The 13,487-nt window shown below is 40.0% G+C and overlaps 1 protein-coding gene across 2 annotated transcripts in view; it reads left to right on the forward strand.

The window, feature by feature from the left end:
• The window catches only part of HOOK3 (hook microtubule tethering protein 3), a 65,519-nt gene that overhangs the window by 23,166 nt on the left and 28,866 nt on the right, over positions 1-13,487 (forward strand). The window contains exons 1-6 of one of the 2 annotated variants that reach the window (XM_083419888.1): positions 693-814; positions 925-1,088; positions 2,768-2,840; positions 6,585-6,635; positions 8,279-8,411; positions 9,151-9,218. In XM_083419888.1, coding sequence (XP_083276014.1) covers positions 1,075-1,088; positions 2,768-2,840; positions 6,585-6,635; positions 8,279-8,411; positions 9,151-9,218 — 339 coding nt within the window. In that variant the 5' untranslated portion in view covers positions 693-814; positions 925-1,074. Of the gene's footprint in view, positions 1-692; positions 815-924; positions 1,089-2,767; positions 2,841-6,584; positions 6,636-8,278; positions 8,412-9,150; positions 9,219-13,487 lie in introns of those variants that run through there. The other variant, XM_083419887.1, reaches the window with a different exon arrangement.

Raw genomic sequence — 13,487 nt, forward strand, 5'->3', positions numbered from 1 at the left:
CTATTCTAGAAACGAGAGTGACAGACAGAGCTGAAGCACTGATATCAGGGTGGGGGACCTTTGGCCTTCCAGATGTTGTTGAGCTACAGCTCCTGTTATCCCTGACTGGTGCCCATGCTGGCTGGTTCCCCACCCTTGACTTATATGGCAGCTCTTTATATTCCCATGCGACTGACTTAAATAGGAGCATACAAATGAATACTCATCAGTCCTTTTGACACTGCTAACATCGTTGGCTCCTAATTCCTTGTTTGTTCTGCAAGACAATTCTTAGTCAGTTGCAGTAGATGTGAGACCGTAAGACTCTAATATAAATTTTAACATTAATTAATTATCATTACAACCTATGTACTTAGGGAAAGTCAGTTAACAGAGGCATTGCATTTAACTGAATGTTCCAGTTTGTGTAATTTGAGAGTAATGTCAGAAGTTTCCCTTTCAGATAATAAGAGTATATACTAAATTCATTTTTGAAGATGGATCTGCCAAACCAATTTCTTAGAGACTTCTAGGCAAAGAGAATATTCTGGATGAATCTTTTACCAGAAATGCTTCATAACAGATTGTTTGGTCTCTATACCATGGATTTTGTAGTTCTTAGTTGTTCTTAATTGCAGCCTGGCGCAAAGCTATACTTGATGCAATAATTCATTCATTGTGAGTTACATTAATCTCATAGTAGGAACTTCCATAACTTTGAAAAATAGATGCTTTTAGAACAAAGAAAACAAACAGCAAAAACTGAATTTGAATCCTCCCACAGCATAATGAAACAGAAAAATACAGAACATGTTTTCAGAGCATTTTAAAAAATGTAAGCAAAAAAGTTCCCCTCCCAACAATGATTTAAAAAGTTGTGATTTAAAAGCATTATGAACTGCTACACTATATCCAAATTATTCTTCCTTCTGCTCCTCCAAACAGGTACCACAGAAAAAACTTAGTCAAGAGGCAGGTGAGACTGTTCAAGTGAAGGAGAGTGTCCAAGGGATTGACATGCTTCTAGATCAGTAGCATAATTTGCTATTTCAAAATCAAGCAGTTCTGGGGGGGAACCTGCAAGCGTAAAAAGGCATGACAGCAGGAAGGTAGGTGTTAGACCAAATTCCAAATATGTGTGGCGGAGTGCACTATCACGCTGTGAGAAAGAAATTAAAGATGGAATACATTTGGTGCTGTTGTACTCACAGAAGGGCCTTTCATAGAATCTGGTTGGAAGGGACCCTGGGAATCATCTAGTCCAGAGCTTTCCAAAATTTTCATGCTGGGGACACATTTTTTGGACATGTATCATTTTGCAACACAGTAATTCAGTTTTACTAGCAAACTGGAGGTTAAACTAACCCCTTTTCAGCCTCGGGAGGAGTGTAGGGAACGTTCGCACGGCACACCTACACACTGCAGCCGACACACAGTTTGGAAAGCTCTGATCTAGTCCAACCCCCTGCAATGCAGGAATACACAGTTGTCCCATATGGGGATCAAACTTGCAACCTTGGCATTATCAGCACCACACTCTATCCATCCGAGCTATCCTGGTGGATGCCGCTTCTGATGGAAGAGGAGGGAATTCAGGCATGAAGGTAAATCAGCAAATTCACCTCCCCTCCTCCCCTCCTCTTCCATTAGGAGAACTGTCCTCTAGATGAAATATTCTTCTGTGAGCACTAAGTATCCAGTTGAATTCCACCCTAAATATTTTAAGGGCCTGTAACCCAAAGTACCCAGCTGCAGCAAGGGCTTCCTGCTTCATCTCTTAGCTCTCTCTAGTTAGGAGGCACACTCTGATCAATGACTTGTGCAGAAAAAACTGTGAGTAGGCTCCTCTGTGGGTAAGTAGTTCTTAGTGGTGTTATACACACTGAAAGTAAATTTTGCAGGTGTGAGTGAAGTGTAGGACTGATTTTTATGTCTGAAAAAGGATGCCTCTGCTTCCAAAAGCAAGGAAACACACTGTTAGAAACCTTCATAAAGAAAGTGAAGGCGAGTTATCTAGCAATAAAGTATGAACAGGCAAAGGAACAAAAATGTTTTTAAGTTGTAATTCCGTAGCAGATCTAGTCAGCCAGTGTGTGGATTTTCAAATAAAATGAGAGTTAGTTACAAAAACAAGAACGAAACAAACCCCACAAGTCAGTAAATACAAGTAAAATAAACATGCTCAGTTAAAGCACCCTAGGGCACCAGAAAACTTTGTGATGCAACTATTTCAGAAAACTGCAGTAGAGGACTTTAGGAAATGTTCCATTCATTCAGTTATATAAGTTGTCAATGATGTCAGTTGGGCTTTCCCCCGATGAAATGGGGTGTGTTCTATTTCCCTTCAACTGTGCATTGGTAATTGTGGGCAAGGAAGCTGATCTTGTAATTGAGGAATTCTAGGACTTCATAGAAACATGAGAGGGCTTAATGGTGGTTAATGAAAGCAGGAAAAAATTCAAATAAAGTAGCTTTTTTAAAAAAGGGGGGGGGGCTGCAAAAAACATTGTGATAGGAACCATAAGACATTAATTAATGTTCTAGACCTTTTGGGTGAAAGTAAACATATAACATATAATTGAGACATACATCTCATAAATGTCAATAATAATAATAATAATACACTTATGAAAGCTCTGTTGGAGTTGACAATCGTGATATCTATTCCAGACAGCCAAATAGAAATGAAATGAATAATATTATTAAGTAATAGCCTAATATTTTATTTAAAAACTATAGATGGTGGTAAGAGACATTGCTAACTATTATTCTGCTTTTGTTTTTTCAGTGATCCAACGTACTTTGATGAAAACTGGTTAAACAGAATCAAAACTGAAGTAGGGGACAACTGGAGACTAAAGGTATTTTCACAGTTTAACTCTGATTTTAACTTTCAGTACACAATGTATTGCAGTTATACGTGTGTGTGCATTATATGAATTTTATGTTGCCTTTTCCAGAGTTTCAGAGTAGGTTATGGAATAATACTGAATCAGGGCTGATTTTACCTAACCGGTCCCGTCAGCAAAAGCCTTGCTGAAGAACTTATGCTTGCACAATGGGACTCTCTGCACCCAACTGACACGAGATCAAGCCAAAATAAATATATAGGGTGGTATTCAGTGACGTTTTATGCAGTGTGAACCCCTTGAAATTAATGAAAAGGACTGGGCTAGGTCCATTAATTTCAGTAGGCCCACTTTGAGTAAAAATAAGTTCAATATCATCCATAATACCGAAATCTTCTTAAGTATAGGTGTGGGGTTTTTTACCCCAATGTACCACTCCCTACTCTATGCTGATTCAAAGTGAAGTGTTAATGGAACAAAAATTCTGAATTCTTTGGGGAGATCATGAGTTGAGAGGAAAGTAGCACAGCAAAGGGGATTCTGTTGGACCACATGGAAACTAAGAGACCCTCAGCTAATATCCCTATATGCCATATGCCTCTGAACTTTCAATGTTTGCATGAAATCAAAGACTTTCATGCCTAATAGCTTTATTGACTTTGCTCATCAACCATGCTGGCATCGTATTGGCCCTGGGGTACCTTTCCTTATGGTGTACATTCTAGCGAAGTTTTTGAAATTGTGGTTTTGAATAACCCCCAAGGATTCTGGAGAGATTTGACCCCCTTGACTTTTCTTTTCAGATTCCTTTTTACCAATCCTTCATTTTCAGGAAGTTTCCTTTTTTGAAATAAAATGTGGTTGTGTGAACTTTCTTGGCAGTTGTCCACTTACATATATGTTAAATTTGATAGCACTGTGGTCACGGCTCCCAGTCAGTTCAACAGCCAAAACGCTCTTCTCTTACTACCCCAAAATGTACAGCTGGCCCCAAATTGCCAGCCTGGAGGCAGGAACATGCATGGAGGAAGTGGAGGTTGTGGTTTCATGACTTGCTTGGTGGGGATGGCCTGTCCCACTGCTCTCCACTCCTTCTTCCACATGCCATATTCATCATACCAGTTGCTGACGAGGAGTCTACACTACAGGCCAAAAGACTGAATTAATCCTCTTTATGTTTGCAGTTCATGTTTGCAGAAGGCAAAGGCTTAAAATTCTTTCCATTGGAGTCTTTTTCAGTCTAACCTGCTGATCTGGAGGTAAAATGGGAGCTTTTGCCTTGAATCCCAGATTCCTCTTGGCTAGTAACAATCAGAGGGGAGGAACTGCTACACCTTACTCTCATTATTCCACATTTGTTGATTTTCAAGTCTCAAGAGCTTTTGCTGAAATCTTTGCTTCTTGATGGTACTGTTGTCAGGGGGAAATGAAATATTACGAATTACCTTTTTAAATTTGATTGAGTATAATTTGGCCTTGTGGTGATTCATGGATGAGAAAAACAGAATCCTTGACAGTTCTTGTTTACTTGCACAAATGGCTTTGTCCTTGTAAGACTTATGAATGTAAAAAGTTGAGAGACAATTGCATGGATGGTGGAAATACTTTTTTCTACCCATCTGTTCCCAAATGAAAATGTTCTAGTACACATAGATGCTTGCATTCCTTATGTATACAGAAGATTAAAAACTTGCCCCTCCTACATATCTGAGGAGGTAGAAGATGGGAAATTTGGCAGGAAAGTTCAAGAGAATTGTATGAAATTTTCAACACATGAATAAATTTTCTAAACAGTTAAGGTGCTGCTGCTGCTGCATTTTGATCCCTGAAAGACATTTGAAAACAAGAGCCGTTGAGACCCATAGCCAAAATATCTGTAATGATTTCAGGGTTGAGGCAACTTGAACACTTCTCCATGCATTAGCAGCCTCTCCATACGTGGGCAATGTTCTCATGAAGACGTATCAAAGATTTGCATTCGGCCAGGGATCTTACAGCTTTGCATATTTCTTAACAGTAGGATACACAGTAGAATCATGGAAGCAGTATTGTCAGTGGGTCACCCTAGGTTGTCTAAATCTGTCTCGGAATTCACACTGCAGGCTTAGGCAGCAGCATTGAAACCCAAGCTGCATTATTTCTTATGTACACAGTTGCTTGCAAGGAGCGGTTTGGTGGCTTTCCCTTTGGGGGAAATGGCAGAAAACAAAAATGATGTTTCAGTACAGTCAAAATGTTCTGCCTGCGACTATTTGAAATGATACTTCAGTATTTTAAAAATAAGATATGGTTGATGGTAATATGGAGCAACCAATAGCATGCCAACAGAAGAGTAGAAGATAAACTGCCCCAATGACTGCTTTGTGCGCCATCAGGGACATTAAATACTTTGCTCTTCTTGGGTGGAATTCTGTTATGATCTTCTGGCACTCAAGACTGCATCCTATGTTGGTACCATTTACTCCCCAACCCCTTGTGTTCCATTTAGAAATAACTTGTCTAGATAATTGAGGGTTGTTGTTGTTTTTTTAAAAAAGAAGCATGTTGCCTGGGATAGCTCCCTCGGTAGAGCATGAGACTCTTAATCTCAGAGTCATGGGTTTGAGCCCCACATTGGGCAAAAGATTCCTGTATTGCAGGAGGTTGGACTAGATGACAATCATGGTCCCTTCCAACTCTACAATTCTATGATTCTGTGATCTGTCATCTGACAAAGCAAGCATTGTGCATGATCCAGATATACATTTCTGATAATCAGTTTATATAATTTTCTCAGTAAATTATTTCTTCCCATTGAACTGCGCTCCTTAAATTCTGTCTAATTCAAAAAGTTTGGTAATGAATCTTAACTTCTCCTGTTTACACTATAATTTATCTGCCCAATAAAGTTTTTCACTTCAAGTATTATGCTGATTTGCACAATCATTTCAAGCATTTTATTATCTTACTGGCACATGGTATTGAATCCATTCTCGTGGGTCCTGATTCTTGCCTAGGGTATAATTTTTGGCATTGCCCATTTAAAGAATTTGAGAACGAGAGCAAGCCTAAGTATTGATTTTTATTGGCTAATGAGGAAATATAAATTATTATTTGGGAGCTTGTGGTCTTGATAACCTGAAAACAAGATGTCAAAATGCCATCCAGCTTTTTAAATTTAATAGCATTTTGACATCTTGCTATCAACTTAAAAGGACTGCAAGGTCCAAAGAGTTTCAGAAGTGGGGTAGAAAAATGAACATACTTGTTTCAAGCCTGTCTAATGGCTCTGTTGTGTGTAAGAACTTGTTTCTGTCCTCCCAACCCCCAACTCCTGTTGCGTTGATGCTGCTTTTGAAGCTCTGCCAATTTGGACAAGCAGATACTGCCAAGAAAGGGCTCAGAAACCCTGTTGTGTGCACAGTGTTCCCAGTGTGGCCCAAAAAGAAATCATTATATTTGAGAAGCACCATGGGGGTATAAGGCTGAGCCCCCAAACTCATTGGTGTAGGTAGTTGCTATATCTGTTTGCTTTCCTGTCCTTTTGAAAATGAGCAGAGAAAATCTATAAATGAGAAATAAAATTAATTGCAAAATCTTGATTTGATGATTGGCTGCTTTAGGCCGAAAAAAATCTTAACAATTGGCTGTTTTAGGCAAAAATGGCTTTTGGCTAAAAAGATTAATTCTTGTAGACAGCAACGTAAGATTGTGCTTCAGTGTGGCCTTCTCTCACAGTTTCTCAGTATGCAATTTCCCCCCTTCCTTTTTTAAAAGGTGAGCAATCTGAAGAAAATTTTAAAAGGAATTTTGGATTACAATCATGAGGTAAGGTCTTTTGTTTGCTTATACAAACTGATTTTTGCACTTCATTCTCCTTTCAACTTGTTGTGCTTCATTTTCATTATTCTGTTTGTGTAACAGGTAAATAAGGATTACTAAAGATAAAAGTATAGCTCTTTAATTCAGAAAACTGATCCTTTATAAATATTTTAGGCAATCTTTCCCCAAATTTGTAATTTACAAAAAGGAATTGCACACACTCACCCCCCCCTAAGCTGTCCATTGTTTAAGTACCTCCTATTAAGCTGATGAATGCTTCCTCACATAGCTTCTTTTTCTTAGAGCAATTAAAATAGATACTTTAGGAAATCTCTCGATAAAACCACAAAGGCTAAGCTTTATTATCTCAGCAATAGCTATGCCTTCCCATCAGTAGCAAAATTCAAATTTATTTTGGAAAGATAGGGAACATTAAGTGTTTAGCATTAATTGATTTTGTAGACAGCTTTGTAGTATTAATTAAAAAAAAGTCCTTAATGCAATTCTAGGAGAGCCTCTCACTTCAGAAAATTTCTTTCTGCTTTCTATTTTCACAAAGAGAAACAATCTACAACAAATACATTTAAGAACATTTACCGTATTTTTCGTCCTATAGGGCGCACCGGCCCATAGGACGCACCTCCTTTTTTTGGGGGGGGGAATGAATAAAAAAAATTATGCACCCCCCCAGCCGCGGCTGCTGCCCCAAGCCTTGCGCACACCTGCCCGAAGCACGGGGCGCCCTCCGGAGGGCTCCCCGTGCTTTGGGCTGTAGGCTGCCGCCCCAAGCCTTGTGCGCGAGGCTTGCGGACACCCGCCCGAAGCACAGGGAGCCCTCCGGAGGGTGCCCCGGGCTGCAGGCTGCTGCCCGCAAGCCTTGTGAGCCTGCGGGAGCTCCTGCCGGGCTTGCAAGGCTTGCGGATAGCTTCCTGAAGCCTGGAGAGCGAGAGGGGTCGGTGCGCACCGATGCCTCTCGCTCTCCAGGCTTCAGCGAAAGCCTGCATTCGCCCCATAGGACGCACACACATTTCCCCTTCATTTTTGGAGGGGAAAAAGTGCGTCCTATGGAGCGAAAAATACGGTAAGTATGCCACTATTTTGGACAAATAATAATAATCACCCATGTAAGTTGCTTTGAGTTGCCATGGCAAAAAAGCAACCAGTAAATGTAAACAACAACAACAACAACAACAAATATTTAAGGAGCTAAGTGTTTGAACGTTGGTGGCTCAAGAGACTTGTTAAAAGTCAGCTGTAGCTTAGAAGAGATACTGTGCTGTTTAAGTAAGAGAAGACTGTTCTCACCGAAAGAGTGGACTAGTTGGTTCAATGTGCATGTGCGTCTAGACCAAATGAGCCGCCCACATCATGGTCATATACCACAGCATGACTAAAATTAAATTTTCCCCAGCATCTTGGCAGAATGGGTTGCTGGATGAAATTAGCAGGCAAGGGAAGGGTTTTCTTGTTCCTGCCTTCAGTTTTTCTCCACTATAGATAAACCCCTTCTGTACTGTTGGTTAGTACCTTTCTGGCCCAGACCTGCATCTGAAGATCTGGTGTCCTTGAGATATGGAGGCTTGCCAAGTTCAGGAGATGTGCCCTCTCCCTATACTATTCACCATGTCTGCATCTTTGTATTTTCACAGATTTTGGGGCAACAGATCAATGATTTTATCCTTCCTGATGTCAACTTGATTGGGGAGCATTCAGAAATTGCTGAGCTTGGAAGAATGCTTCAACTTATTTTGGGCTGTGCTGTAAACTGTGAACAAAAACAAGGTCAGTTAAACTTTGGTGGGAAGGGTGCATCATTCAAAGTGGACACACAAACAACTTTTCTTGTTTTGTTTAACAATATTTATACAATACCTAATAAAAACAAAAACCCTCTTAAGTGGTTTACATAAAGTACAGTGGTGCCCCGCAAGACGAAAAACTCGCTAGACGAAAGAGTTTTCCGTTTTTTTAGTCGTTCCGCAAGACGAATTTCCCTATGGGCTTGCTTCGCAAGACGAAACGTCTTGCAAGTTCTTGCGAGTTTGTTTCCTTTTTCTTAAAGCCGCTAAGCCGTTAATAGCCGCCAAGCCGCTAATAGCCGTGCTTCGCAAGACAAAAAAACCGCAAGACGAAGAGACTCGCGGAACGGATTAATTTCGTCTTGCAAGGCACCACTGTAACATAAAATACCTGTTAGAAAATATCAATAAAATTAACAGACTTCAAATATATGTAGACATAATAAAATGATAAATATATATATAAAATCAACAGGTTGTGTGTTTTTTTTAATTAAAAAATGCATAATAAAACTTAATGTTTGAGTAGGCTTGCCTAAGCAGCAAGGATTTCAGCAAGCATTTAAAACCATTCTCCTGCCTCATTTATGTTTATAAACAAAAAAACTTATCTTTACAATATGATAGATGGAAGCTTTGAATACTGCAGGAAGCACAGAGCTATTTATCCTTTTGATTGTTGTAAGTATGGGTGATTACATGCTCAAATTTCTCTCTTACAGAGTATATCCAGACCATCATGATGATGGAGGAGTCTGTTCAACATGTTGTCATGACAGCCATTCAGGAGGTAAGGAATTGGATGGTGGTAAATGGAAGGCTGAGACAGCAGTTTGTTATAACTGCTTCTTTCAGTTTAGCAGAAAGAAGTAATTTAACAGAAAAGGGCATGGTATGTAAAAATGAGAAATATTGTCACCCTCTGATAGGCAAAATAAAATTTCTAATGTATATTGAATATTTAATAAACTGTTCCACTTTTCTTTAAATCTAGAAGATATAACCTTCTGGATACCAATACTAGGTTCCCTTCTTGTCTTTCCTTCCCTGTGGTTCCCACAACAATTTAGAACTACTAGTTTAGTTTGCAGTAGAAGATTTGGCGATTGAACTTCATTTCCAGTAAGGGTAACTAGGCTCATAAGTCTGTAATTCAGTGCACACATCCCTGGAAGTAAATCCCACTGAATTCTATGGGACTTTCTTCTGAGTAGGTATGCATAGGATTATGCTGCGGTAATCATCAAATGTTATTTGAACATTGTTTTTAAAAATGGATGACTAGTTTTCAGGTTAATTGTAATTGGATTTGATAGCACTATTTGCAGTATGCAAGCATAAAGGTGAATTAAGTAGTATTGGAATAAATTAGAAAACCAATGATCCACTTGAACCAAAGTTAAGCACTTTTAAGTCCCCTTAATTTAAGAGAGCATGTTTAAAAATTTGTTTAAATTAATAGGGATGAAAAGTGTTTTGATGTGGGTTGGATTGTGTCCCAGATTTCAGTTTAGCAGCTTAAGGAATGCTAGAAACTGATATGCTCTAATTGAAGGGAAGTGAAGGGAAGTCATTTCAGCTTTCTGTTTTAATGTTGCAAGTGGTGCAATTGAGAATGATGTAAATGTTGATTTAGATACTTCATAGGGCGGTGTGTTAGGCAATGTTTTCTTTGAACCCTGCTGCTTCTGAAAGATCATTCGATTTATGAATTTAAGTGGAGTTATTTTTTCAACCACTGCTGCGTATTGGTAGCTCTGTATATGGCATGAAACAGGATTCATAGCTGGTTGGTCAACACTGAGCAGGTTTTTCTGGGCGGGGCAGGTAATTTTATTGAATGTCTTAGCAGCCTTAAAGCAAATTAATCCATACGAAACACCTACATTCCTACTAAAACATCATCCGACATTCTTAGAGAAAATGAATAGCTTAGTAAGCTGCCCTATGACTCCTGGAGACAAAAGACGGACTCTAGGAGTGCTTCCACACTTGCAGAAAAGGGCTCTACTCTGCACTGCTTTTCTGCAATTAGCTGGAAGTAGAATTTCAGTAAAGGTTTGACATAAAAATTAATATTCCACTGTATATTCCAGCAGTGCCCTTCCCTATCCTTCTGAAATGTCTGCTTGCAGGCTCCATTCAACAAAGGTCCTTTCAAATGCCAGTTGAAAAGTTTCCTGTTTGCAAGTTTCAGCCTTTGTTTTTCACTTCCTCTTGATCGCATCTGGGAATTAGTTATGAGTAGACTTTGATTTGCACCTTGAATAGTCTCTCTGAATTGCCCCAGTGTCAGTTTCTCCTGCCGGGGTTTATGTGGCCTTATTTATTGATTTCCTAACATTTTTCTTCGTACTGTTTTGCCCCTAAAAATATAATAAATTGTGAGAGGAAACAGTAAAACAAGAATATAAATCAAAACAGTAATTAAAACATTCTACCTTTTCGCAAGGAAAAAAACCATCATTGGAGTAATTTCAAGAGGGTTTTCATCATTAATCTCCAAGCCCAGAGCATGGAATAGTATAAAAGAGGAACATTGCAAAGAAGAACGGTGGGATTCATTGTAGCACTAAGTCTCTTGCAAAGGATGGCAATTGTAAAGAAAACAGCATGGAAGCAGTCTAGGTACTATGAAGCTAAGTCACCTTGGCCCTGAAGAGAGCATTCATTAATTATACAGTAACTAGTTTTACTGGCTCTGGCTTTTGTCCAGCGTGAGTGCAATGTTGATAACAAGCACATGCATAACAGGTGAGGGAAAGTCAGTGCACTGCACTTTCAGTGTTGGACCCTTTATAGCAGGAGTGGGGAATCTGTGGTTCTCTAGATGTTGGACTGTGTTGCCCATAATCCCTATTGGCCATGCTGTCTAGGGCTGATGGCTTTTGTCCAACAATGTCTTGGAGGGTCACAGGTTCCCCATCTCTTCTTTATAGCACTTGAGGTTCTTCTGCAGTCAACAGGGAAGGTACTAAAACCATTCTGGTGTAGAACAGTATGCTTACTTTTCAACATTGTGTTTTTAAATTGTGCTTTAAGATGCTCATTCCTCTAGACCCCAGAATTTAAAATGTTTGGAACTTTCTGGGATCCAGGAAATCTAGGGAAAGCCTTAAGGTAAAGAAAGAAGGCAGACACTATTCTGAAAACTACTGAAGAATTATTATTATTATTATTATTAAAACACACACTTGAAAGTACATTGAGCAGGAAAAGCAGAGACCATTGCTGTGATGGAAAGCTTTATACCATACCTGAAACTCATCAGGCATCACATTTTTTAGATTGCTTCAATAAATGACAAGCAACAAATGGCAAACAAATAACAATGGATCATGCGTGAGTCCCTCAGACAAAATTTGTAAGTGTCTAGACTAGAAATCAGGGACGCGGGTGGCGCTGTAGGTTAAAGCCTCAGTGCCTAGGGCTTGCCGATCGAAAGGTCGGCGGTTCGAATCCCCGCGGCGGGGTGCGCTCCCGCTGTTCGGTCCCAGCGCCTGCCAACCTAGCAGTTCGAAAGCACCCCTGGGTGCAAGTAGATAAATAGGGACCGCTTACTAGCGGGAAGGTAAACGGCGTTTCCGTGTGCGGCTCTGGCTCACCAGAGCAGCGATGTCACGCTGGCCACGTGACACGGAAGTGTCTTCGGACAGCACTGGCCCTTGGCCTCTTTGAGTGAGATGGGCGCACAACCCTAGAGTCTGTCAAGACTGGCCCGTACGGGCAAGGGTACCTTTACCTTTACCTTTTTTAGACTAGAAATCTAGGTGTAATTCAGCCACTTATTTGAATATTGCACAAAATGCCAAGTAATATCCTTGATGGTACTGTATATAGTAAAGTATAATATTCATATTAAAAATAAACTACTGAATATACTACTCCTCAAAGAAGTGAACTTTCATGCCATTTGTAAGGCATTGGGTAGGATCCTTAGTCTGTTGATGGGGTTATAAGTCTTTTCCTTCACCCTCTATGGTAAGAGTATCCTGAACCTTGGGGAGGTGCTTTTGTTCGAACATCTAGATAGGGGCTGAGGGCCATGGCACACCTCAAAAGGTGGTGTTCTTGATAAGTTGCCCCTATTTGATGTTTGTCATAGGGGCTATCGTTTACTCATGAGCGACCCCCGTTGAGCAGCCAGCAGGTGGGCTGGCTGGTTTAGGAAGTATCCAATGCCTGACATCTCACATCTATAGTCAATTAAGTTGTGTCCTGTTTTTATTCCAAGATGGTGTATTGTGGTTCTTCCCCTTCATGGCACACAATTAATATTAATATTAAAACTACAATACTGCTCAGAGAAGTGAATTTCCTGACATTGGCACACTTCATTCACGTGGTGACCTCAGCTTAGTTTAAAATGCACATGATCTCCAACAATAACAAAGTCTTATATACATCTTCATCTGTTACAGACCTGTCCTGATCATAAACACTAAGGTTCTGTTTGCTTCTGCAGTTTTTCATACAACCCGGTCCTAATGTTCATTATATCCCATGAACTGGCACTGTATGAGCTGTGGCCCAGGTGCTCATTTTGCAAGATCAAAGGGGGAAAAGACATCCAAGCATCCTAGCCTTCCATTTCCCCTTTATCCTTTACCATTGGAGCTGGTCATTTTTGTGTGTGGGCGCTTTTACACATACCCATTTACATACTGAGTTGTCCAGCTGCACCTGCTAGCAGAAGCTGACAACCTGGCTCTTCTACAATCTTGGATATGGTCTGTTTTATGATCACGCCTCAAGGTAATCTCTGCTTTTGATCACGACACAGCATAAAACTAAGAACGTGAATAAGGGCATACAGTTGCAGGCCCAGTTAGGAAATCTCAGTGTTGATATTAAAACAAACTCCTTGCCCATTCCGTTCTAGGAGGGAGAAGTGTTCTGTCTGGTAAATGTACAGTACAAAGATAACTTTGGAATAGCAAGGGACTATAAAGTAACAAGGAATGTGACAGCCTTAGACACATAGACACAGCCTAACAAAAAGGTCTCTTCCCCACACCCAAACCCGCTCTCCAAGCAATGATGCAAAAGCGTATTTATT

This window comes from Podarcis tiliguerta (assembly GCF_965153285.1).
Source record: "Podarcis tiliguerta genome assembly, chromosome: 17".
NCBI lineage: Eukaryota > Metazoa > Chordata > Lepidosauria > Squamata > Lacertidae > Podarcis > Podarcis tiliguerta.